We start from the raw sequence: 23580 nt of genomic DNA, 5'->3' as shown, positions 1-23580 counted from the left end.
GTGTTGTGAGTAGACATCGGTTAATTGGTCAAAACTCCGCGAGGTAATTGATAGCGATCAATGCGATAATTAGTATTAAATGCAATTAATGATTCTATAAAATGTTTACAAAATATGATAGGATTTACTCAAAACTCAAATTTTTTCAATAATAAAGTAAGAAAATAATACCTTAGAAAATAAAAGATAAAATAAATGCAGATTAAATAATTTAAAAGAAAGATATTCTACTTTAAAATTTTTATATTTAATAATCACTTTCCGTCAAAATAAAACACTAATAGTCTAATTCCAACTTACCATTGGCTTAAAGTATAACAGGTGGTCAATACGTTTTGGCTGGTTGAATTTTGTCGTGAAAGATAGGACAAAGGTCCTGGGAAGAGATTGTTGTTTACATCTATGAGAGGCTCAATTGAAGGAATGCTGGACGGTTCGCACCCTTTCAATTTCGGACCCGTGCACTTTCGCCCCCTTTCTATTTCTCACCCGTGCACTTTCGCCCCCTTTTTATACCGCGGGTATTGTGCTGCTGTTGATTGATGCACGATCGATTGCTTGAACTCCCGGCGGTGCGGCGTAGTATGTTTATAGTGCTGGGGCCGTCGGGCATGCACTTATTAAGTCATGATAAACCCGGGAAGGAAGGAAAGAAAGGATATTTTATAACAAAATAGAGGAACGATTTTTTTCTCAGTATATATTACAGGCCAGATATTTTAGCAGCAGGCTTACCCAAAATAATGAAATAATTAGAATTCAATGATAAAAATAGTAATAATAATAAATAGTAATAATAATAATAAATTTATATTTAATTATTAATTATAATATGTATAAAAACAGTGAAAATGTGTTCCAACTGACGACCAAAGGATGGATCCAAAAGGATACAAGTGTCAACAAGCAATGGATAAAATTAAAAACAATGAAAGTATGACACAACATCCAATGGGGGAGTAACACAAAACATATAAACAAAGTTAATTTAATAATATAATATGATGATAATAATAATAATATGATAATAATAATAATAACAATGTTAATAATATAAACAAAGTTTATTTAATAATATAATATAATGATAATAATATGATAATAATAATAAGAAGAATAACAATGATATGAGGATGAATGCAGATTATTTTTTATCATATTCATTTATTATAAATTTTTTGTCTCTTAGTGAAATATTGTATTAGTCTATGTACATTTTTGCATTATAATTATCTTTTAACAAACTTTTATATTTTATATTTTAGTAATGTTTTAATATCCACACGGACATGTGGAAGATCAATATTGTATTGAACATGTTTTACCGTGTATAAATAAAGTTATTTTTTATTATTATTATTATTATTATTATTATTATTATTATTATTATTATTATTATTATTATTATTATTATTATTAGCCCCTCACTTTTCTCAACAAAAAAAAAGATTTTTATACCACTGGAAACCTCTGGCTACACAATGTTTATGTCCAAAAAATAATTCTTGCAGATTTAATTCGTCTAGCAAAAATATCGTCAATTTTGAATTACGTTCTGGTGTACCAGAACGAAATTACAACAGTGGCCTATGGAGCAGTACATAGTCATGCATAACTCGCATAATGCAAAATCGGAATCAACTGAAATTTTGGGAATAAGATTTTTTCAAGCATATCTACCATGTCTACTAAAAATGTCATAAAAGATGATACTAGGATCACGAAATACTCCTTTAAGATAGATGTCATTTATGCGTCGGACCCCTATAGCCTGATCATGCAAACGAAAAAAGAAAGAAAGGAAAGAAAGAAAGAAAGGGAAAGAAAAAACGAAATTAAGATATAAGATGTGCCGTGGTGTTAATAAAGCATCGTCATAATGAGTCCGTGATTGACAGGCCAGTAAACAAAATGAATCATGAACACATAAATGTCAATCATTTACAATGCAGAATTGATAGCATTTTTCCACAAATTTGTTTATTTACTTTATGTTATTTATTAAAACCATATTTATACAGGGCTACCTTTCAGATAAATCTGCTATTACAGGGCTCTGTGTCATAAAAACAATATACATAACAATTTATAGAATTATACATAAGCCCTATATATGTAAGAATTTTTTAAAAACATAAAAATGCATAAACATCAAAAAATCATACATCAAATATATCAAAATTCATTAAAAGTATTGACATTTCTTTGTTTTATACAATTTACGTAACACTTGTAGAAATATATATTAAATTAATTAAGAACACAGACAAAATACATCATTCATTAAAAGACATAAAAGTTAAAACATTTGGTTCATTATTTACATTTCTCATTAAAACGAACAGAAAACTTTCCTGATTAATAATATTTTACGATCGTACGTCAAGAGGCATATGGCACTTTTGCGTGTCTGTTTACGCAGAGAAGATTTCTTCTCATCTTCTCTGGTTTACGGTACCCTACCATTGATTGGACCCACACCATACCCGGCGCTTTCGCGTAAGTCATTCATTACATAATGGGTTGAAGGAGTCACACTTTATACAATCACGCGGCCGCGTGGCCCGGAGACTTGTCAAGCAATCGATCCGGTACGGGTGTGTTCTAGGACGAATATATGCGTGCTACTGCCTAGTCACCGTAGGCTACCATTGCATTGATTGAACCCATGTCACGCCCGGCGCTTTCGCGTACTAGTGGCTGGTAATACTCGCGGTGAAGAAAGGTGGTGAAAGTCGGCACAGCATTATCGCAAAGCTGCTGCAGGCATTTGTTTTGCTTGTGCGCATTTGTCTTTGAGAAATTTGCTAAATATTTTTTTCCATTAGTGTCATGTCAAAGAAGATCAATTCGGCAACATAAAGATGGGATAAAATTATAAATTATAAGCCATCATATTTTTGGCCATATCAATATTAGGCCCTATAAATTTTATACTTTATAGGCCATAAATAATTGAATACTAAATTATATAGCCTATTATAAAGTACTAATAAGGTAACATAATTCTAATAACAATAATATAATAATAATTAATATAATAATAATAATAATAATAATAATAATAATAATAATAATAATAATAATAATAATAATAATAATAATAATAATAATAATAATAATAAAATAAAAATAATTAATAGGCTTTAAAAGTCAACCAATACTATACACATACAACACCCCACTGTACCGCCGGGAGTTGAAGCGATCGATCGTGCATCATCAATCAACAGCAGCACATTACCCGCGGTTTAAAAAGGGGGCGAAAGTGCACGGGTGCGAAATTGAAAGGGGGCGAAAGTGCACGGGTCCGAAATTGAAAGGGTGCGAACCGTCCTGTTTCCAATTGGGAATGTGTATCTGTGTATTTTTGAATGTTTGAATGACCTGTTGCACCAAAGAAAGGCAACAAGGTTTGCTCCAGATCTAGATGGTATCACTTTTTAAACTAAAGGTAAATGAGCAATTTATAAAATCAACTTTTGTGGTAAGCTTATTAGTAATTAAATGCCAGCCTAATACTCGGTCCCAATTCCACAAGCGGCTACAGGCATGCAGGGCGACCTCAGTATGTTCTTTTCAGCTTATAAACCCTAACCCTAACCCCCAATTAGATGTCGATTGACAGGATATAGGTATGCCGAGGTATGTGAGATTGCATTTATGGCCAATTGGACGTGGCAAATGGACGCGCGTCCGTTTTGAAACAGACGCCAAAAATGCCCAAATGGACGTGAGAAATGATCAAATGGACGCAATGTCACTACTCGTAGCTACTCGTGTCGTGTCCATTTCCAAAACGGACGCTTGAGAAGAGGACAAACAGACGCGGATTGAGAACTCAATATAACAGTGCTGTCACTGGCACTGCACTGCACCGTACTATCGTAACATCAAGTTCACCGTCATATTTTAGTATTAGAAAATTAGTATATGCCTACTGTAAGAAAAAGTAACATTGTAAAACTTAATTTGTTTATTTCTTCTCATTCTTCCTGTTATTTATGTATTTATTATGTATTGCTTAATTATTTATAGGTTGTTTATTTATTATTATTTATTTATTATCAATTATTTATTATCATTTAGGGCCTACTTAAAGTGTTAGTACTTTTTTGTGGAAACTATTTATCTGTTCATTGCATATTGATAGTAGGTTATAATAATAATAAAATAATGATAAAAGATAATAGCTTAAAATAGAAGGTGAGGATTGCGTAGGAAATGATATCATAGCAATATTTTTGTATTGTCCACTTTATAATAAGGTGATTAGCGCAATGCCACGTTATACAATAGGAACAATGGTCGAATAATGGTTAGGATATTGAATTCGTTGGTACTAATCAGTGTGCTATAAATAATCAATGGTATAAAGCGCTCCACAGACTCCGAGTATTATTAGACGTACAATATTCGATGTAACATATCTTCGTTATTTAATCTATTGCCATTCTATTTCCAGTAATGTTTAAGTTCTAACGAATGTTTGATGACGAAAAAATCGATAATATGTTACATACAATATCTAGCAGAAATATATTATCGATTTTACGTCATCAAACATTCGTTAGGCTGAGTTCACATAGAAGTACACGGTATCCGGTATTCGCTATACGAAATACGCTCATTCGATCAGGCTGAGTTCATATAGGAGTATACTATGTGAACTCAGCCTGATCGAATGAGCGTATTTCAGATAGCTTAATAGCTTAGTATGTCAGTTTACCCATTTTCTTCGTCTTAACAAATGCTTGTAACTTTACTTCTTGAGGTCACATATTGCATTCAATGAGGTGTCATAATGTGCAGAACTAGATAGTAGGGCCTACATCTATTAAAAAAATGAATTTGCCCACATATGGTTTAGGTTTTTAAAATTTGGACGGTATACGCTGCACTAAAATCGAACACGCTGCATGATTCCCACTATACTATACTATACGCAGGTATACGGCCTTTTCGAATAGCTCTTATGTGACCCGGTACTATGAAATTACCTTGCTCGATTTAATCTATACGCGTGCACCTGCAAAACGTGCATCGTATACCCGACTAGTATACTTCTAGCCTTATGTGACCCGGTACTATGAAATTGCCTTGCTCGATTGAACTATATACGCGTGCACCTGTAAAACGTGCACCGTATACCCGAATAGTATACTTCTATGTGAACGCAGCCTTAGAACTTAAACATTACTGGAAATAGAATGGCAATAGATTAAACAACGTAGATATGTTACATACAATATTTTACGTACAATAAAAAGTCTGAATACTGCTTTATAGGCCTAGAATAGGCCCTACTACGTGAACGTTACACCTCTAAAGACCTCATTTTGTCGTGTTTTCACACAAACGGCACATTTTTGCTCCCAAGATCTTGTGGAAAAAGTCTGTTATAATAAATGAAACCAAAAGCCGCAAGTAGAATAACCAGAAAGAACTAATTTGTTTGGTCTTCCCTTCTCGAAAAGTCACACTTTTTAGCATCTGCCACCGAAAGACCCTATTTTTCGAGCGACCCCGAAAGACCCCATGTTGTATATAAAGTTGCTACCGCACATGCATGTGACTTTATTATTGGAGTGACCCCACCACCACCAGTTTGAACCATTTGATTGCTGACAGAGTTTACACTTGGCATGTGGTTCAGTTCATGGCCCCTAAAGACCGGGTTTTTCGCACGACCGCATATAACTGAGTCCTCTAAATTAATTTATAATTTTTTAAAACTCAATTTCGTTTTGTTCAAATTTTAATGAGCATAATTTGTCAGTCGAATACTATTAGCATGATTATATAGTATACATGTGTATTTGTCCACCTGAAGACTGAGTGGTTACTTATTTTATTGTTTTTGTTTTGTTTTGTTTTTTGGTTTTTTTTGTTGTTAATTGTTGTTAATTGTTGTTTTTTTAATTCATAATAACACATGACACAGAAAACAAAGGTATTATTATTTGCGCAAATTCACTCAACAAACAACATCTATTACTTTTAACAATAAAGGACTACTTGGAATAACTTCCAAATCTGGGTGTTTGATATACCTAGATTTGGAAGACGTGTGTGCGCTTTGTTCAGCATATGCGTGTCGTATGTAAAGGCATCTATACGGGTGTAACTGATAATTGATAATTTAGTTATTATCAAATTTACATTCTAAAGTTATTATTATGTACAGGCTAATGCCATGTTGAATTCGTGAAAATACTATCTTCCATCTTCAAACAGGGATTTCCCTTTTAACAAAGGAGAACCGGCGCAGTACAATCGGCAAACTGTCAATCATCAGAATAGTTAGACTGTACCCTTTTTCATAAATAAGTACGTGATTAACATTATAATAAATATAGGTATGTTTGCTAGAAATCAGTAATTTACAACGAAAAAAAAGACAATCTTCCAAATGGGTGTGTGAAATACTCAGATTTGGAAGACAATATAAACTGTGCATTAGCGCATGTGCCGTGGTAGGAAAAGCGAAACACTGATCTGCACGAAATAAGATAGAAATACAGAAAGAAAAACAAAGTAAAAAAACAGTTTTAGACCTTGCTATAATGTTCAACCTCTTACAGGTATACATTACAATATTCATAGCTAGCTATCACACAAGAAACTGTAATAAGTGTAATCAAAGCATTCACTGATCATTCAGGACTACATGCACATGAATTCCCTTAAGGGATGGGGTATGGCGCTTGGACAGTATTTTGTAGGCCACTATAGCACATCAGACATGAATTGCATTCTGAATACGAAGAATGTCCTTCTGATATCAAATAATTTTGGATTTTTGAAATTCGCGATATAATACAACTTTTATGACAAATTATTAAAATATTGATTTATAACAGTCCTCGAAGTAAACGTTATAAATTACTTTAAGTGTATGTAGCTGGGAGGAAAAGTCGATGATCAATTGAACATTTTGACCTTTCGTATTGAAGATATACATTTTTTCCCCAAAAGACCTAATTTTTTTGGGTGTTTTTTAGAGGAAAATCCATATCTTCAATACGAAAGGTCAAAAGTTTCAATTGGTCGTCGGTTGTTCATCCCAGCTACATACACTTTAAGTATAAATCATCAGATTTATAAAGTTTACTTGATGACTGTTAAATATCAAAATATCAATTTTAATCATTTTCCATAAAATGTGTATTATACCGCGAAAAAAACCCCCAAAATTATTTTTTATCAGAAGGTCATTCTTCAGATTCAGAGTGCAATCGATATGTCTGATGTGCCCTCATGTCCCACAAAAATACTGTCCAAGCGCCATACCCCATAATAGTGCATGTGCCTGTAGTCCTGAATGATCAGTGAATACTTTCTTGATTATACTTATTACAGTTTCTTGTGTGATAACTAGCTATGAATACTGTTATGAATACATGTAAGAGGTTGAACAAGTTCTTTAGCTAGTTTTTTACAATGAAGTTTCCTATGTCATAGCTTTTATCCTTATCAAAATTGTTGATTATCTTCAAAATTTTTTTGGCATTCTGCGTTCAAAATCTTTTAAAGTCTGTCAATGATATGAGGTGCGTGTTTAGTGTTTGTTTATGTGTGTGGTGAGTATAGAAAAAGAGGGATCAGCTCAGTGGGTAAATATATAGGCCCTGTAGTTGATATGGTGAGGCGTTTGTGATGCCATTTATATGGGGAGCTCAAAAAGCATTTTTTCGCATTTTGCGCTCAACATCTATCATGGTCCATAAAATGTATCGAGGTGGGTTGTATTAGTCCGCGTGATTTGGGTTTTACTCTTTTTTGTCTTCCTTGGTGGCTACTTATTTAATTTTTTTTTATTTCATAAGAACACATCATGACACGGACAGCAAAGGTATATAGGGCCTATTTTTAATTACGCCAATTCACCAATTCAAACAACATATATTTATTTATTGGTAACTGTAAAGGACCAATTTAATTTATTCATGCATATGAATGTCGTATGCTCTGTTTCATTCATGAAAATGCTATTATTCACCAAATAATTTGAATAAGCTCTTTCAGGGATTTCCCTTTTAATAAAGGAGCACCGATGCAGTACAACGCACTGCAGATGTCATTGGCATGTTCAAATAATCATTTACAAATCAGAATAGTTAGATTGCACATTTTTCATAAATAAGTATGATTAATGCTATTTATATAAGCTAATATAGGTGTGGTGTGTCCTACAAATCAGTAAAGAAATATGATGTGCAGTGTACCGCGGTATCATGCTTATGCTCAAAGTGAATATAAACTACTTTGAATTGAATTGAATGTACATGCTGGGATGCATGTATAACAGGCAGAAAGGTATAAACATTAGCATGATAAATGAAAGAATCATAAAAGATAAATAGATATTTTATTTCGATGCCAAAATAATACATACATAACATTGCATACATTTCATAGATATATTTTTAGATTAATAACGAAATACTCCTTTAAATCAGTCTAATTTAATTTAGATTTAAGTGAGCTCTAAATCTTTATCATATGGCATTATTATAAAGTCCCAAATGTATTTGCGACATTCTGCATGGACTTACAAAGTCCATGAATGATGTGGAGTGTTTATGTGCGTGTTTAATGTTTGTTGGGGTGTGTGTTGAGTGTACAACAGGGGGTGCTGGTTAGTTGATGTAAAGCGCTTTTGTGATGCTATTTTATATGGTGAGCTCAAACGCATTTTCCGCATTCTGCGCTCAACATCTATAATACCTGCGTGCATGTTTGTAGGATCATGGGGGAGGGGTTGTGTAAGGCGGATGGGTGTGTATTTTGTATTGTAGTTTTGACATGAGTCTTGGAATTTGGCGGTATGGCCTATAATATGCCAGAAAGAACCATTTGTAGACATGAAAAAGGTTTTGTAAAGGTCAGAAAGAACCATTTTCTGATTTAAAAGGATATCGGTGTGTGAATGAATGCCGGTTTGTTTTTTATATATAGATACGAGAGTAAACATGCCCATGCCCATGGAGGAAGTTTGTACATGTAGGTCTACTTAAAGTATTTATAAATGTTTACCTCCCGGGGACACTCATATGAAATTGGTAGCCTATGTATAGGGCCGCATCGGACACTTTCAAATTGGATGAGGGCATGATCATGGCATTCGGTGAGAGCAAAAAGTACAATTTGGGTCATTGGGTGTGAGACGGGCCGTTTGGACCTAAGGCGGGCATGGGTGAATACATGATTTTTTTTTTCAAACAGTCTTTGGGTGAGAGCCAAAACAAACCCACAATAGGCCTAACCTCTAGTTTTCGCTTAATTACTTTGTTATTTCAAAAGAAGTTCCTAAGATTAAAATTTTGTTCCTATGGTGATAATGAATTTGCTGTTCAAAATAAGGGCCCTTGGGGCAATGAAAGAATAAATGGCAAATAATGGGTGCATGGCAGAACATGACAAAAAAGTGGTGGGGATGACACGGGGGATGACAGCGATGCTGAAAAGGGGCGTCCTAACAACCTATATAGGCTTATAGGCATACGCGTCACCTCCAAAGTTAAACACGTTCTTGCATATTATTCAATTCAATTTAAATTTTACCTATAGGCATACTCAGCCCTTGAGCTAGTCATTTTGAACATTCATGTGTCAACTTCCATAAACATATTGACCAAACATTCATCAAAATTCAATGGCTAAACATTTGACATAGTTAATAATGTTTCCACATATTATACAGGACCAAGTATTTATAGAAGCAAAAATGTGTACATAGAAAAAGTCTCAAATTGATAAACACAGATTTTTGCAGTGTAGGCCTATTATACCAGGAAAAGTTTGAAACGTTTTCAATAATAGTAATAATTAAATAATAATAATAATAACACATAACACTAACACTAATAATAATAATAATAACACTAATAATAATAATAATAATAAGAATAATAATAAGAATAACAATAGGGCCTAAATGAGTGATGAATGATGATCAAACTTATCATAAGCGCCGGTTTCCACAGTCGGATGCAGGACTTATAATCAGCACTTCGCCCTGGTTTCAATAATACAGAAATAAAACAAAATCTGCCGTGTTTTAAACATGATAGAATCTAATTTTCTGACACATAAGCACGACATTATTTAAAAATGTTGTCGAATATCGATCAGGCCTAAATTATTATTTTTGCAGCAAACTGTACGGGCAAAACACGCAGTAGGCCTATGCTGCCCGTCTCTACATAATAAAGCTTAATAAATACATGTATGTATAGTACTGAATGACTAATTTTATTCAATTAATAGGTATAGGCCGTAAACGGCTGGAGATAAAGACTATCACGCCCATTCCCCACGTCCATTAGGGCATTTTTGCGCGTCCATTTGCCACGTCCATTTGGCCAGTTTCCACGTCCATTTGGCCTTTATTGCAGACTGGACGCGCGTCCGTTTTCCACGTCTGTTTCGTGCTTTTTGCTCTGTTACATACCAGGTATGCCAGGCAAACACATTTGCTAGTCAGCCAAATTACGACAATGTCAATGCATTTTACATAGAAATTTAAAACAACTGGCCGAAGAAAGAAACCTACATAAATATTTTTTCTATACCGTACTTCACTTGACCCAAATATATGATTTTTTATGGTGATAAGTCACTCGCACATGGAATTTTAGAGGGATTTTGATAGCAGTTCCATTAAAAAAAGCTGCTATCATCATGAGATTTAAAGATCTAGAAACACCCCCGAAATGCCGTTTTGGGGAATTTTGCTAGCTCAATCTTTTTGACATTGTTTGATGAAAGTCAATCTTTGACAAGATGTAACTTTGCTACGGAAAGTGCTATAAAAAAAGGTTTTCAGTTTTGGCTTTGTTTACTCAAGGGCTTTAATTTGATATATAAAATGATGCAGTTTGATGGCAAATTTGAATTCACTAGCATACCTACATGTACAGGATAGCGGTCAACTGGATTACTGTTTACTGCATGACAACAATAGGTTTAGTCGCCCTGTAGTGTAGCCACTTCTGTCATTCCTAGAATTGCAATTTGCATGTTCGGCCGAGTGAATATATATGCCAATGAAAATTTACTGATTGTGTAAAGATTACAAAAATTGATGTAAATAGGTAAAAAGATGTAAGAAGATGTGAAATGTGTTAAAAACGTTGATGACCTCTGGAGTTCCGCAACTCTATTCAATAGACTACTCCGTAGTCCACTTGCCCATTGTGTATACTCTGGATATTGTATTTAAGCTTAAAACTCTGATTTAATTAATGTGTGCACAATTGATAGATTTTCACAACTGATCTTTTCAGTTACCGTACCCCCTCTGTTTGTTAGCTTCCCAAGTGGACTACTGACTTTGACTTGCGGTTAACATTTTTAACACGGGACTCTATGGAGAGTTAGGCCAATTTGTGGCCTAACTAAAATTGGCCATGATGTAATGCATCTTTAATTGGATCTGGCTTGTGATTGGTCGCCCAGATCTCATTATGGTTTAAATCCTCCGGGCACCTGCCATTACCATTAATAACTACATGGTACACAACTATGCGGCCTTTGTGTTGGCGGGAACATTGAACTCTCAGTAAGTACATGAGCGCGTCTTGTATTTGCTTGCGGTTAAATTGGATTGATAAACAAGTATGATTGACAGTGCATGTGTTAGGGACTTTGCCCGTTCAAAGTCCCGTTTTAAAATGCAATGTCCATTGTCAATTTTTAACTCGTAGATTCTAAAATCAGAATTGTTCAGTATTGAAGTGCCAATATAATTATGACATTATGATATGTTGCATTCAATAATATAAGCCTACGTACACTTTACTTTACTGTCACTAATATAATTATATAAACTTTTTCTTCACAATTTTATACTAGTATTTTGATGTAATAAATATCAGTATAATTTCGAGTTGAATGCTGAATGCTTTCATCATGATTAATAACATGCTTTTATTTATCAAACATTGACTATGGCATAGTCTACTCTATTCAATTGCGTGGCGCATTGGCTTACCTGTATTTTCAACGAAACTCTCCTATAAAATCAACATATATAAATCCCTGTATTAGTCCAGGTACGCGCTGGTGATCGGCGATGACGTAAAAGTGGCGAGGGCTCCTCCCCTTTTACCCGCCGATGAACCAATGGGTCATTTATCTTGTTGTTGAATACTGTTGATCAGCCAATCAGCGACAGCGTGATTGTTTATCACTTCTCTGTTTACACTCTTGTATGCTCGGCACACAACAAAGACCACAAAAGTTTATTTAGCTTTATTTGTATGTTGTGCTCTGTAAATTTGGAATTATAATTTGCACGGTTCATCTGACTCAGCAATGTGATTTAAGTGAATTTTACCTCACAGGCTGGCTGGCTGAGTGCCTCTGGCTGACCGTATGTTCTATCAGTATCACAATGTTTACCTTTTTCTTTTTTATTGTGTGACACAGATTGAAAAATGTCTTCGCAACCATCAAAGAAACGTAAAGGTAAAGAGGAGCAAAAAGCATCATCTAACAAAAAACAAAAAACAAATTCAACATTGACAGAGGAAACAAACCAAACTGGTATCTTCTCCAATCTGGTTCTATACATACTTCAGGCTGGAATTGGCAAAGCCCGTGCTGAGATATTTAGTAAGCAAGTGGCAAAATTTAGTGGGAAATTACAAAATAACTTATCTCCTGATGTAACCCATTTGATTGTAGATGAACAAATGGACATTGATAGATTGTGTAGAATCTTAAAAATTGACGAACCTCCTTTTGATGTGAAAATTGTGAAAGCTAGTTGGATCAGTAATTGCTTGTCTGAACAAAAAGTTGTATCAACTGAAGAGCATGAAATAAAGATCCCAGTGAAATATCTAAAAACAAATGATAGCAACTTGGGAAGTGAATCTAATGTAAATAGAGAACCAAAGAAGTTGGATGATACTTCTTCATGCAAGAAAACGGAAGAACTAGAAAGTGCAGGTACCAAAAAACATGCAGATGGGGAGGGGAAGCCACAAGACATTCCATCAACATCAGTGTCAGACAAAGAGGCAGTTTTAACAAGAGAAGATGTGAACATTCATTGGAGAAGTCCAACAAAGAAAGGTGATGTTGATGATAGTGATGATAGCAGTTACATACCAAGTGATGATGATGATGAGGATCAGCAATCCCGGGCACCATCAGGTCAAAGTTCATCCAATGCTTCTACTCCAAATGCATCGCCTGCAAAATTACCTGTAAGTTGATTGTTTTGCTGTATTATTTTTTGTTGTGTTGGGTGATAATGTAATATACTGATTTGTTAGATTTAATACTTCAAGAGGAAGCCCTCACCAGAGCAGCTCTTCTGGTGAACCAAACCTGCCTGGTTATCAAATTAATCAGTGACAAGGTTTTCTCTGAATGTGATAGGTGCTTATTGATGCAATAACATTAAAACATCAATTAGCACCTGTCAATTTCAGAGATAACCTTGTCACTGATTAATTTGATAACCAAGCAGGTTTGGATCACCCCAGAAGAACTGCGCTGGCATGGTTTCCTCTTTAAGTGTGTGTGTGTGTGGTTTTTTTTAATTAGCTCAGTCCACCATCAGTGGAAATTGTTGTATTGCTATTGTTGCATTTTATAAAAGTAACTGAAAGACACCGGTATAATACCAGGGATAGCCACCTCAATTTTGTTGTTCCAAAGTTTCATGGGCAAATTGGTAGTACCACCTTCCAATACACTACAGTCAAGGCCTGGAACTGTCTCCCAAGCAATATTAAATCCATCAATGGCTATGCCAACTTCAAAAAAGAAGTAAAGGCTCATCTTGCTACAAAAGCAAGATCACAAGAAGGGGTAGTTCTAGTACTTGACTGTTTCTGTTTGTTTCCTTCTTTTGTCATTGATGTTGTCCCCTTTTAAAGGACCCCAATGGAAATAAGCCTCCATGGCTTTTTGGGCTATCCTTGGTCTTATCATCGTGCTCTCTATAAATATGTGCTGTTTATATTCTTATTCTGTTTTTATAAAATGTATTTAAGTATTTTCTATATGTGCCTTTTAAAATGTCGATTGTTGTTGTTGATAAGACTAAATAAATATGAAATGAAATGAAATGAAATGCTATGTTATTATTTTATTAACCAAATACATGATATTTTCTGATTAACAGAAAGGCAATTGGGTGTGTTCCAGGCCGTCATCGTCAATTGTTGTCAATCATAACAAACTCATCACTGACAAACTAGAGGTAAGTTGTCATGCTCACATAATGGGCTATTCCATTTAAAATGCACACTATCCCTGTGGAAGATTTTGGAAATACCTTCCATAGAGGGGGTATGTTTTTTTAATGTAATTGGTCAGGGTTAATTATTTTGAAACCCATACTCCCTTCTGTATTATGGCTTTGCCCATATCTAATTACACAACTGGAGTGAGTATTTCAAATTGAAGTTACCCAATTGTCTATTGTATTCAAAACTCATACTCCTTCTGTGGAAGACTTTAGCTAAATCTTCCACAGGGGTAGTGTGGATTTTAATTGGAATAGCCCAATGAGGGAAATGATAAGACAAAAGAGAAAAAACAAGCAAGGAAGGATGAAGTTCCAATTTGCAAGTTATGTGGCAGCATTGCAGAACAATGTTTCAAATTCACAATACATGTACGATTACTACTATAAAACCACAATCGGACTAACATTCAATAAAGATGTACATATCAGATGCCAAAGTGATCATATTTCACCATGGTCTAGCTTTGTGTAATGTTTGTGTAAATGACATATGCATTCAATTTTTTTTTCAGGTTCTATTAAAAGTGTATGAAAACACCAGAGATCGATGGCGAGCTTTGAGTTACAAAAAAGCCATATCAGCCTTGTCAAGACATCCAAAAGCAATCACCAGTTGGCAGGTATTTATTTATTTATTTATTTAATCTTTCTTTAACCAGGGTAGCCCCTTCAGTAACTAGTACTGATCTCCAAGGGGGCCCTGGGTGACAATTCACAATATACATATATACATTGTACAATTTCATAACAGAGGTTAATATAAATTAAATTAAAAGCAATGCATGGAATCAAAAGTTATACATGATACATAATTTACATTGTACATCAGGTTCATTTTTACATCAGGTCTGGTAACACCAATAGTTACATGATTAAATACTAATAATATTATAACAATGTACATGTTTGGCAATCAGATATAAAGAAAAGACACAAAGTTGAATAAATTTGTGGAAATTGATAAAATCTAATCACAATTCTGAAATACAGTTTTTAAAAGTATTAAGGGTCATGGAAGAAAAGTTTCTGCGGATGTCTTGATGGAGTTCATTCCAAGCATAACATGATCTGTAGTGAAAAGTTCTCTTGCCAGGATTTATGTTCCATTTTGGAATGGCAAGAGAATTGAAAGTTTGGCTTCTGGTACCATGAGTATGAAGAGATTGCATATAAGTAAATTGAGAAGATAAATAAGATGGTGCATTATGGGTAAGGCACTTGAACACAATTATCAGAAGTTGTTTTTCCCATCTTGTATGTAGTTTATTCCAGTTAAGAGACTCCATCATATCATTAATAGGAGTTCTTATATCTGCTGACAAAAGAGTACAAGCAAGTCTATTATGGACGGTGCACTTGAAGTGAAGTTGAAAGGGTGTTTATGCAATTTGTCCAAACAGGACTACAATAGTCAAAGTGTGGCATGACAAGGGCATTGGCAATGGCAAGCAATTTAAGGATATCATTTGGAAGATAATACCTAAGTCTACGGATTATGCCAATGCGCTTTGAGATATTAGAAGAAATGGCTTACATGTTCATTCCAAGATAATAATTCATCAAATACAACACCAAGATACTTGAATTTATCAATTCTTTCAATATTATTACCATTGTATGAAACATCAATATCATCAAATGTATTCAACATAATATACATACAGGGTGTCCCAGAATGATTTGTACCGTGTTTGCAAAAATAACTAAAAATAGAAGACGGGCAGTGTATCTATTTTTGATACCAGCATTATAATGTTGGATATGTCTCCTACCTATTCTGTTAATTTCAGCACGCTACCTTTATTTGTTTTGGCGTGGCATGCAATAATGTAAAATCGATGAAAACGACTCGCATACCTTTGAAAAATGGCACGATACGATGAAATGAAGAACGTGGGATGTTTGGCACAGCATTTCGACGACAACTACTGTTGGGGTTGCGCCTTAAAGCTTGCCGGACAGCTGCAATGTTCGCTCTAGTTCTTACAGTCTTACGAGCACCTGAAGCTTCACTCTGCCGATTCCTGACAGTTCCGTGCTCGTCAAACTTCTTTACGTTATACACTATCGTCTAATGAATCTTCTTTGCGTCTCAACATAGCTGCCGGTTTGCCAGTAAGTTTTTGAAAGAAATCCACGCTGCTGTACAGTAAATTGAAGAGCCGACTTTTCTGTACCACAACCAATTCGATCTCTGCAAGCATTTCAAATGACATGGACCTCACACCACAATAACTATATTTAAAACTACCGCCAAAGAGAGAATTGGATTAGGCCACAAATCCTTAATTCCATATAATGATTGCTTCAGAACGTCATAAATAATAGATAGATATCGGCTATTTAGTGGAAATATGAACAGGGCACAACTAAAATACCTGCATAACTTTTTCCAAATAACTTTGTGCTGAACGGTTAGTAATGTTACAGATTTTCAAAATAGGTTATGTTGTCAAAACTTAGAATTCATCATTTTTACGCAATCTTCTATAACTTCTACTAGAAACGCCAAATTTTTAAAAACTAAAAAATCTGAGAAAGCTAACTATATGTAGAACTTAAAATGCAAAACAATATAACCATTCAACATGCCCTTCATACCTAAAAAATTCCATCTTTCCCGGTACAGATCATTCTGGGACACCCTGTATTTGAATGTATTATAGTTATTAAGGTGGTACTATACCCCTTTTGACTATTTTTGCATTTTTCTCAAAAAATAATAACACACTTGTAACAAAAGTTATGTATATTATAGGGGCAAGGAATCCAGTTACTACACTGGATTTTCAGGTGACTCAGACAAGCGGTACATTATGTATGATAAGAAAAGAGGTACCGTTAGAATGTACCTCATTTCTTAACATATATAATGAACTACTTGTCTTGAATCACTGAAATATTAGTGAAGTAATTGGATTCCTTGCCCCTATAATATACATATCTTTTGTTACCAGTGTGTTAGTTATTTTTGAGAAAAATGCAAAGTAAGTCACAGAATTTATCAGGGGGGTGTAGTAGTAGTTATTTTTTGAGAAAAATGCAAAATTAGTCACAAAATTTATCAGGGGGTGTAGTACCACCTTAAATAAATGGGAATTAAGGTTCTGATGAATATGTATAGAAGAAACTTGGGAATTGTAGTATCAGACAGAAATAGGTCAATTTTTATAAAGGTAAGTTAAAGAAAGAGAATGGATGTGACATTACCTACTTTAGAATTGGGTTTGGGCATTTTGGATGACTTCAAACTCATTGTCAGACTACTCTAAGCTGCTTCAATACCTGGGTCCATTTCACTAAACTTTACGAAGTTTCATAAGTCTTAAAATCGTTCGTAACTTACAACGCATCATAAAATCAATTTCACTAAAATGATTTGCAATCGTTACCCTTCGTAAGTATAGGGATTTACTACCAGGACCCTTCGTAAAGTTATATCTAGTAAAAGGTTATTTGTAACTTGCGAACAGTTACTTGTGATACAAAGGGTTAAAAGTTTAGTGAAATGGACCCCAAGGCAGATTACAACTATTTCTATCTATTATTAATGTATTAAGACACACATTTATCTTTATTTTAGGAAGCCAATGAGATTCCAGGAATAGGGAAAGCCCTTGCAGACAAAGTGTGGGAAATAGCCCGTACTGGACATCTAAGAAAGATTGATCATGTTTGCAAAGGAGAAGAAATGGAAGCATTAAATCTATTTAATAACATCTGGGGAGTTGGTCCTACTGTATCACAAGAATGGGTGCAACAGGTAAGCTCTGTCTGTCTGGGTGTCTGTCTGTCTGTCTACTTGTCTATCTGTTGTTGTATCTGCCTCTCTCTCTGCTCATCTTCTTTCCCTTCCATTTCCTCTCTTCTTTTTCCTCTTCCCATTCCACTCTTCTCTCTCAATCCTACATGCTCTTTGGTTGACAGGTCTGTATTGTAGCAAGCACACATGTAATTAGGTCACACCCAAAATATCAAAGTAACACTAACAACCCATAAATGCTGCACTGTTCCAATGCATGTTGGTACTTACAAAGCCATCCTTAAATAATGATATGATAAAGTATTATGCTGTGTTTTGATCCTGCAGGGTCTGCGTACACTTGATGATGTCCGTGAGAAAGCCAAGCTGAATTATCAACAAGAAATTGGTATGAAACATTATGATGATTTCCTGGAGAGGATGCCCAGGGAAGAAGCTGGGCAAATAGAAAGGACAGTAAGTAGACCACAATTTGCAGCCAAATGTCATTCTTTTTTGCCAGTGAAATTGTTAGCTAGCTCAATAAGCTCATTTTGTTCACATGTCTGATTGCAAATCCATATTATCGAGTGAGTGAGTGAGTGCAAGAACATGTGTAATTGAGTCAGTTTTGCAGGAGAATCATTATTACCCAAATGCCCCCAGTCAGAACTCTTACCCCCAGTTACCCCCTAGTAAAAACCCAAAATTTGTTGATCATCCCTGAAATTCACTTTGCCCCCATGCCACCCCCCTGAAAAAATTCCTTGACTGCACATTCTTCTGAGCTAACTTGACTGCATATTTTGAGCTAATTTGACTGCACACATATTTCTGAATTAACTGTGTGTTGTTCTGAGCTAACTGACTGCACATATTTTGTGAGCTAACTTGACTCAGGACTTGACTCCACATTTTCTGAGCTAACTTAACTTCCACATATTTCTGAGATGACTTAACTGACATTTTTCCAAGCTTACTTGCCTGTACATTTTTCTGAGCTAACTGGACTGCTCAATTTTCCAAGCAAAACTTGACTGCATGAGCTAACTTGGCTGCACAATTCACCAGCGAAGTGGTTACATAACTCCCTAGTAATGGGATCACACACCTTTTTTTTACGACATGGCATAACTGGGCATTAACAGCAGATACAAAAATCATTTAGAAGCTGCTGACGAAGAAGCACCCAGGAACCGATTAACCTCCCTGCTGAAGTTGGCCCTCGATCTAATGGCTGGAATTTGGGCAGGAAGAGAATTCCATAATTGGGCTGTAGATGGTAGAAATGATCTTTCATGGCTGACAAGGTTTGATCTTGGAACTTCCACTGCCAGGTCATGGGATCTCACAGACTGTAGCAATCTGGGGTCATGGACATGGATGTCTGGCATCAGCTGGCGTAATAACTCAAGGAATTGATAGTACATGCAGGGTCTTAGCTAGCCACCCGTCTGGCCGTCATTTCAGACGGCCAGTTTGCTCCTGGGACGGGCAAAATTAATGCCTTTGACAGATGCTATATCATAAATTGTATGTTTTGAGAAGCTAATTGCCCTTTTTAGTAGATCCAAATTGTAGAACAAGGCCATATCAGCACATATTTGAAATCTTTGAACCCCCAATGGGCTATAGATGTCTGGTAAATGTTTTAAAAAGTCAAATTAGGACAGGCAATTTTATTCAAATGACGGGCAACCCTCAATTTCTAGCTAAGACCCTGAGTACATGCCATAGACTTTGTGTTGCGATCATTGCGATCATGGTTCAGGACTCAAAAGTGTGATACAGTTGACACATAGTGATAATCGGATTACACGTAACACTTCGCTGGCAAATTTTCCAAACTAATTTGACTGAATCATTTTTCCAAGCTAACTTGACTGCAAATTTTCCAAACTAACTTGACTACACATTTTTTCCTCAACTAACAGGTGAGAGAGATGGCCCAGACTATTCATCCCAAGATGTTAGCAGTGGTCTGTGGTTCTTACAGACGAGGCAAGCAGACTTGTGGAGATGTTGATGTTCTCATCAGTCATCCTGATAACAAGTCACATAAAGGAGTATTGCCTAAGTTATTGGACAAACTCAGAAAAACAGGTAAGTACAGGTGTATGTTTAGAGTTCAGGGGGATGCTGAACGAACCTTTAACAAAATTAAGAACTGTTCAAAGGAATAACTTTACAATACCTTTTACACATGAAGCAGTGTCATAGCTAGCGACCCATCTATCATATAAGCAGGTTGCTTTTATTCAGACAGGGGTCAACAGGCAAGGTAATGCCTTTGATAGATGCAAAGTAAAGCATTTTGAATGTTTGTAGACCAAATTCATTATTGAAGACCATATAGCAATAAAGTTTAACTTTCTAAACAGCCAGTAGAACATTGCCTGGCTATCAGAGCCTTCAGCCATATTTGTCAAGTTTTGGTTATTTTGCTTAAATAATACAGTTTGTTTGTGCAGGGTAATACAGTGATCTTATAGGAAATGAGCCAAGGAAGCCACTGGTCACACACATTTGTATTTCCATATGTATTGCAGTTCTTGAGTTATGGCAAATAACAGACGAAAACAAAAGTTTTTGCTGTCCCCCCCCCCCTCCCAGGAAAAATCATGCACATGGGGAAAATAAAACCCATTTAATGTGAGCCTTAGAATCTCACGTATTGATCCCATACCTTTCCTTGTGAGTGTGGGATTTATTTTTCTCAATATTTGAGCACAAACACCGCTAGCTCAGACACCGCTCTGACTCATCTTAAGATCAGATGGGGAATGATTTTTTTTATTCAGATGACAGGCAAACCACAATTTCTAGAGTCACTTGCATTCCCGCTGTCCTAGTCCAAATACTAATCCCAAAGATAATGCTAATCCTGATGCTAAATCTTAATTCCAAACCTAAATTCTACTCTAACCTTAATCTGTTACCATAAAATGAGTCTAAACTGGGTATTTACAAGTTATGCCAAACTCATGATTAGGTTCTGTTTCTTGAATTCAGATGGAGATTTGACCTGATTGCAAAAATCACAAGATGTCCATTAGTTCTGAAACTAGGCAATATATGCCTTGTTGACACCTGTACTTGAACAATTTGCATATTATATTCCTGATTATATTACAAAGTATGATACTGCTGGGAATTTTTAGACAGTGTATAAATAAATGAACACAAAAATGAAAGAATCAGCATCCCTTTAATTGCTTTAATTTGACCCATTCAGTGATCCCATCGAAAGTGTAAAAAAATTAAAATTGTTTAAAAGTGAAGGATAAGTCATTGAAATTGTCATTTGACATTTTTGAAATGAAAAATTTGGCAACAAACAAAGAAAACAGCAGTATTGACGAAGTGGAAGCCCCATTCAAATCCACGTAGCTATTTTATATACGGTCAGTATATAAATTACAGATTCATGTAAATTCCTTATTTTTTGGCTTTCGGCTGAACCACTAGCAGGCTGTGTTAACACATTTATGACAATAACAAAGGTACCAAAATCAGAATTTTAATGATTTTTATGATCGGCCGGATGAGAAAGTCACTGAATGGGCCTTTAAGTAAAAAGAGCAAACTCATTTACCAATTTGTAAAATTACACTAGAAATACACCTTAACAATATCCAGAAAATAACAAACATGAAAACAACAACAAAACATGAATGTATCAATATAAACAACAAAGTAACAAAACTAAAAATAGTACAACCAAATGAGTAAACATAAACATCATGATTTGAGGATTTGGCATTTTAAAATAGACATACACATGGATTCATACCCACACACCCCGGGATGTATACATACAAATAGACACACCAATAGCGTATTTCCTCAAGAGGGAAATTGCAGTGTCAATATGCTGTACTAGTAATGTTTTAAAAATAAAAAACTTGTTGGTATGTAAAGGAAGTACTGAAAACTGTTTGGTAAGCAATTATGTGCTTCAACATGCTGAACTTTCATTACATGTGCCAACTGTCACTTTGTCCTTTTTTCTACTGTGAAAATGTCTGGTGTGATCTACCTCATGATGTGGTTAACGTTTGCTGCATGGCCGCACCACAATCATTATTATCTACCCCAGGGGCTCTCAAGAGCCAAACATGAGGCCAAATTCTTGTGGCTTCATTGTTCAGCCTAAATTTTGTTAAAATCCCAGAGCTACAGAGGGCTTCCCTGGCACCCGCCCCAGACCTGGACCCACAGGTCATCTAGGTTTTCCACTTTTGGGCCCATTAAAAAGCTGTTGAGAACCCCTGATATATTCACATGTATACAATTTGATTGCCATGGAACACCAACTAGTGCAACAATATACCTAGAAATTTATCTCAAGTTGATTTTGATCAATTCTAGGTATGACTCCATCTGTAGTAAAATGTGCGTAAACTTGTGATGTCATGATGTATGCGCCACATCATGTAAACTCTGATTACTGACTGCCGTATTAACACTGTTAAGAACTGTAACTGGTAACCAGCCAGGTACTGCTTGAAAACGACCAGATGGCTATTGAATTGTGTACAGTAAAAGTTTTGACAACATGAACTTCCTATACGTTGATACAGCCAGATAAAGCAAATCAATGTATAAATTTCCAGTACTAAACTCCAACCAAGAACTAGGTAACCATGTATATGTAGTAATACACAGGTTAACTCCATGGTGATATCCTGTATGTTTTATTTTCAAGGGTAAAGAGTTCAGATAGAAGTTACTTTACTTAGTTTTGATGTTGATGGTTCACTCTATGAAAAAGTGCATGTGATGTCAATTGGCATCACAGTTCCAAATTATAATGTAGAAAAGTTGTAATGTTTCCTGAATTTTTATTATTTTTTTTCTATTGTATGAAACTGTGAATAAAACGGGAATAAAAAGTTAAAGTCAAACAATAGTTAGCTTGCGTTTGTTGTGTCATTTCCTAAAATTCTATTTCAAATCTGTTTGATTGCTTGTAAAAGCTATGTGTATTACAGAAGGACATATGAAGGAATAGGAAAAAGGAATACATTTAAATGCCCCTTAAAGTCTAAATTCATAAAAGTCTTTCAAAAATGTGAGTTATTTTACCAAAGTATCACTACAGATTATTGTTTACGCAGAGGCTGTATGTCGCAAATTTGGCCCAGTGAAAATTATATTTGGCCCACAAAAATTTGCAATGCTGTATTACAATTAGTCAATTTGAGGAATTACTGAGACAAAATTGAGTCAATATTGGGGAGAAATGCTTCATTTGGCACACTCAATTTCCAGAGAGAGTAAACACTGCTACAGATTATTATTCCTTTTATAATCTGTGGTTTCACACAGAAAAATATACACTTTTACAGTTAATTAGCTGCTGGTGAAGGCTTGATACTGCCCTCTGTTGACATGCAATTATGTCATTTTTATTATCTCTGAAATAATTTCTTTTTCAAAAAGAGTGATTTCACAGCAATGTTTACTCAGAGGCTGTATGTCGCAATTTTGGCCCAGTGAAAGTTAGATTTGGCACACCAATTTGAGGAATTACTGAGCCAAAATCGGGCCAATTTTGGACAAA

The 23580-nt window shown here is 35.1% G+C and overlaps 1 protein-coding gene across 2 annotated transcripts in view; it reads left to right on the top strand.

Annotated features, from left to right (window-relative positions):
* The first annotated feature begins 3357 nt into the window (after window positions 1–3357).
* The window catches only part of LOC140154060 (DNA polymerase lambda-like), a 71808-nt gene continuing 51585 nt past the window's right edge, over window positions 3358–23580 (top strand). Inside the window, exons 1-7 of one of the 2 annotated variants that reach the window (XM_072176676.1) lie at window positions 3358–3454; window positions 12436–13220; window positions 14147–14224; window positions 14785–14892; window positions 17856–18035; window positions 18363–18491; window positions 19949–20117. In XM_072176676.1, coding sequence (XP_072032777.1) covers window positions 12444–13220; window positions 14147–14224; window positions 14785–14892; window positions 17856–18035; window positions 18363–18491; window positions 19949–20117 — 1441 coding nt within the window. In that variant the 5' untranslated portion in view covers window positions 3358–3454; window positions 12436–12443. Of the gene's footprint in view, window positions 3488–12435; window positions 13221–14146; window positions 14225–14784; window positions 14893–17855; window positions 18036–18362; window positions 18492–19948; window positions 20118–23580 lie in introns of both variants that reach the window. The other variant, XM_072176683.1, reaches the window with a different exon arrangement.

Source organism: Amphiura filiformis, chromosome 1 (assembly GCF_039555335.1).
Source record: "Amphiura filiformis chromosome 1, Afil_fr2py, whole genome shotgun sequence".
Lineage (NCBI taxonomy): Eukaryota > Metazoa > Echinodermata > Ophiuroidea > Amphilepidida > Amphiuridae > Amphiura > Amphiura filiformis.
This window is presented reverse-complemented; position numbering and strand designations above follow the sequence as displayed.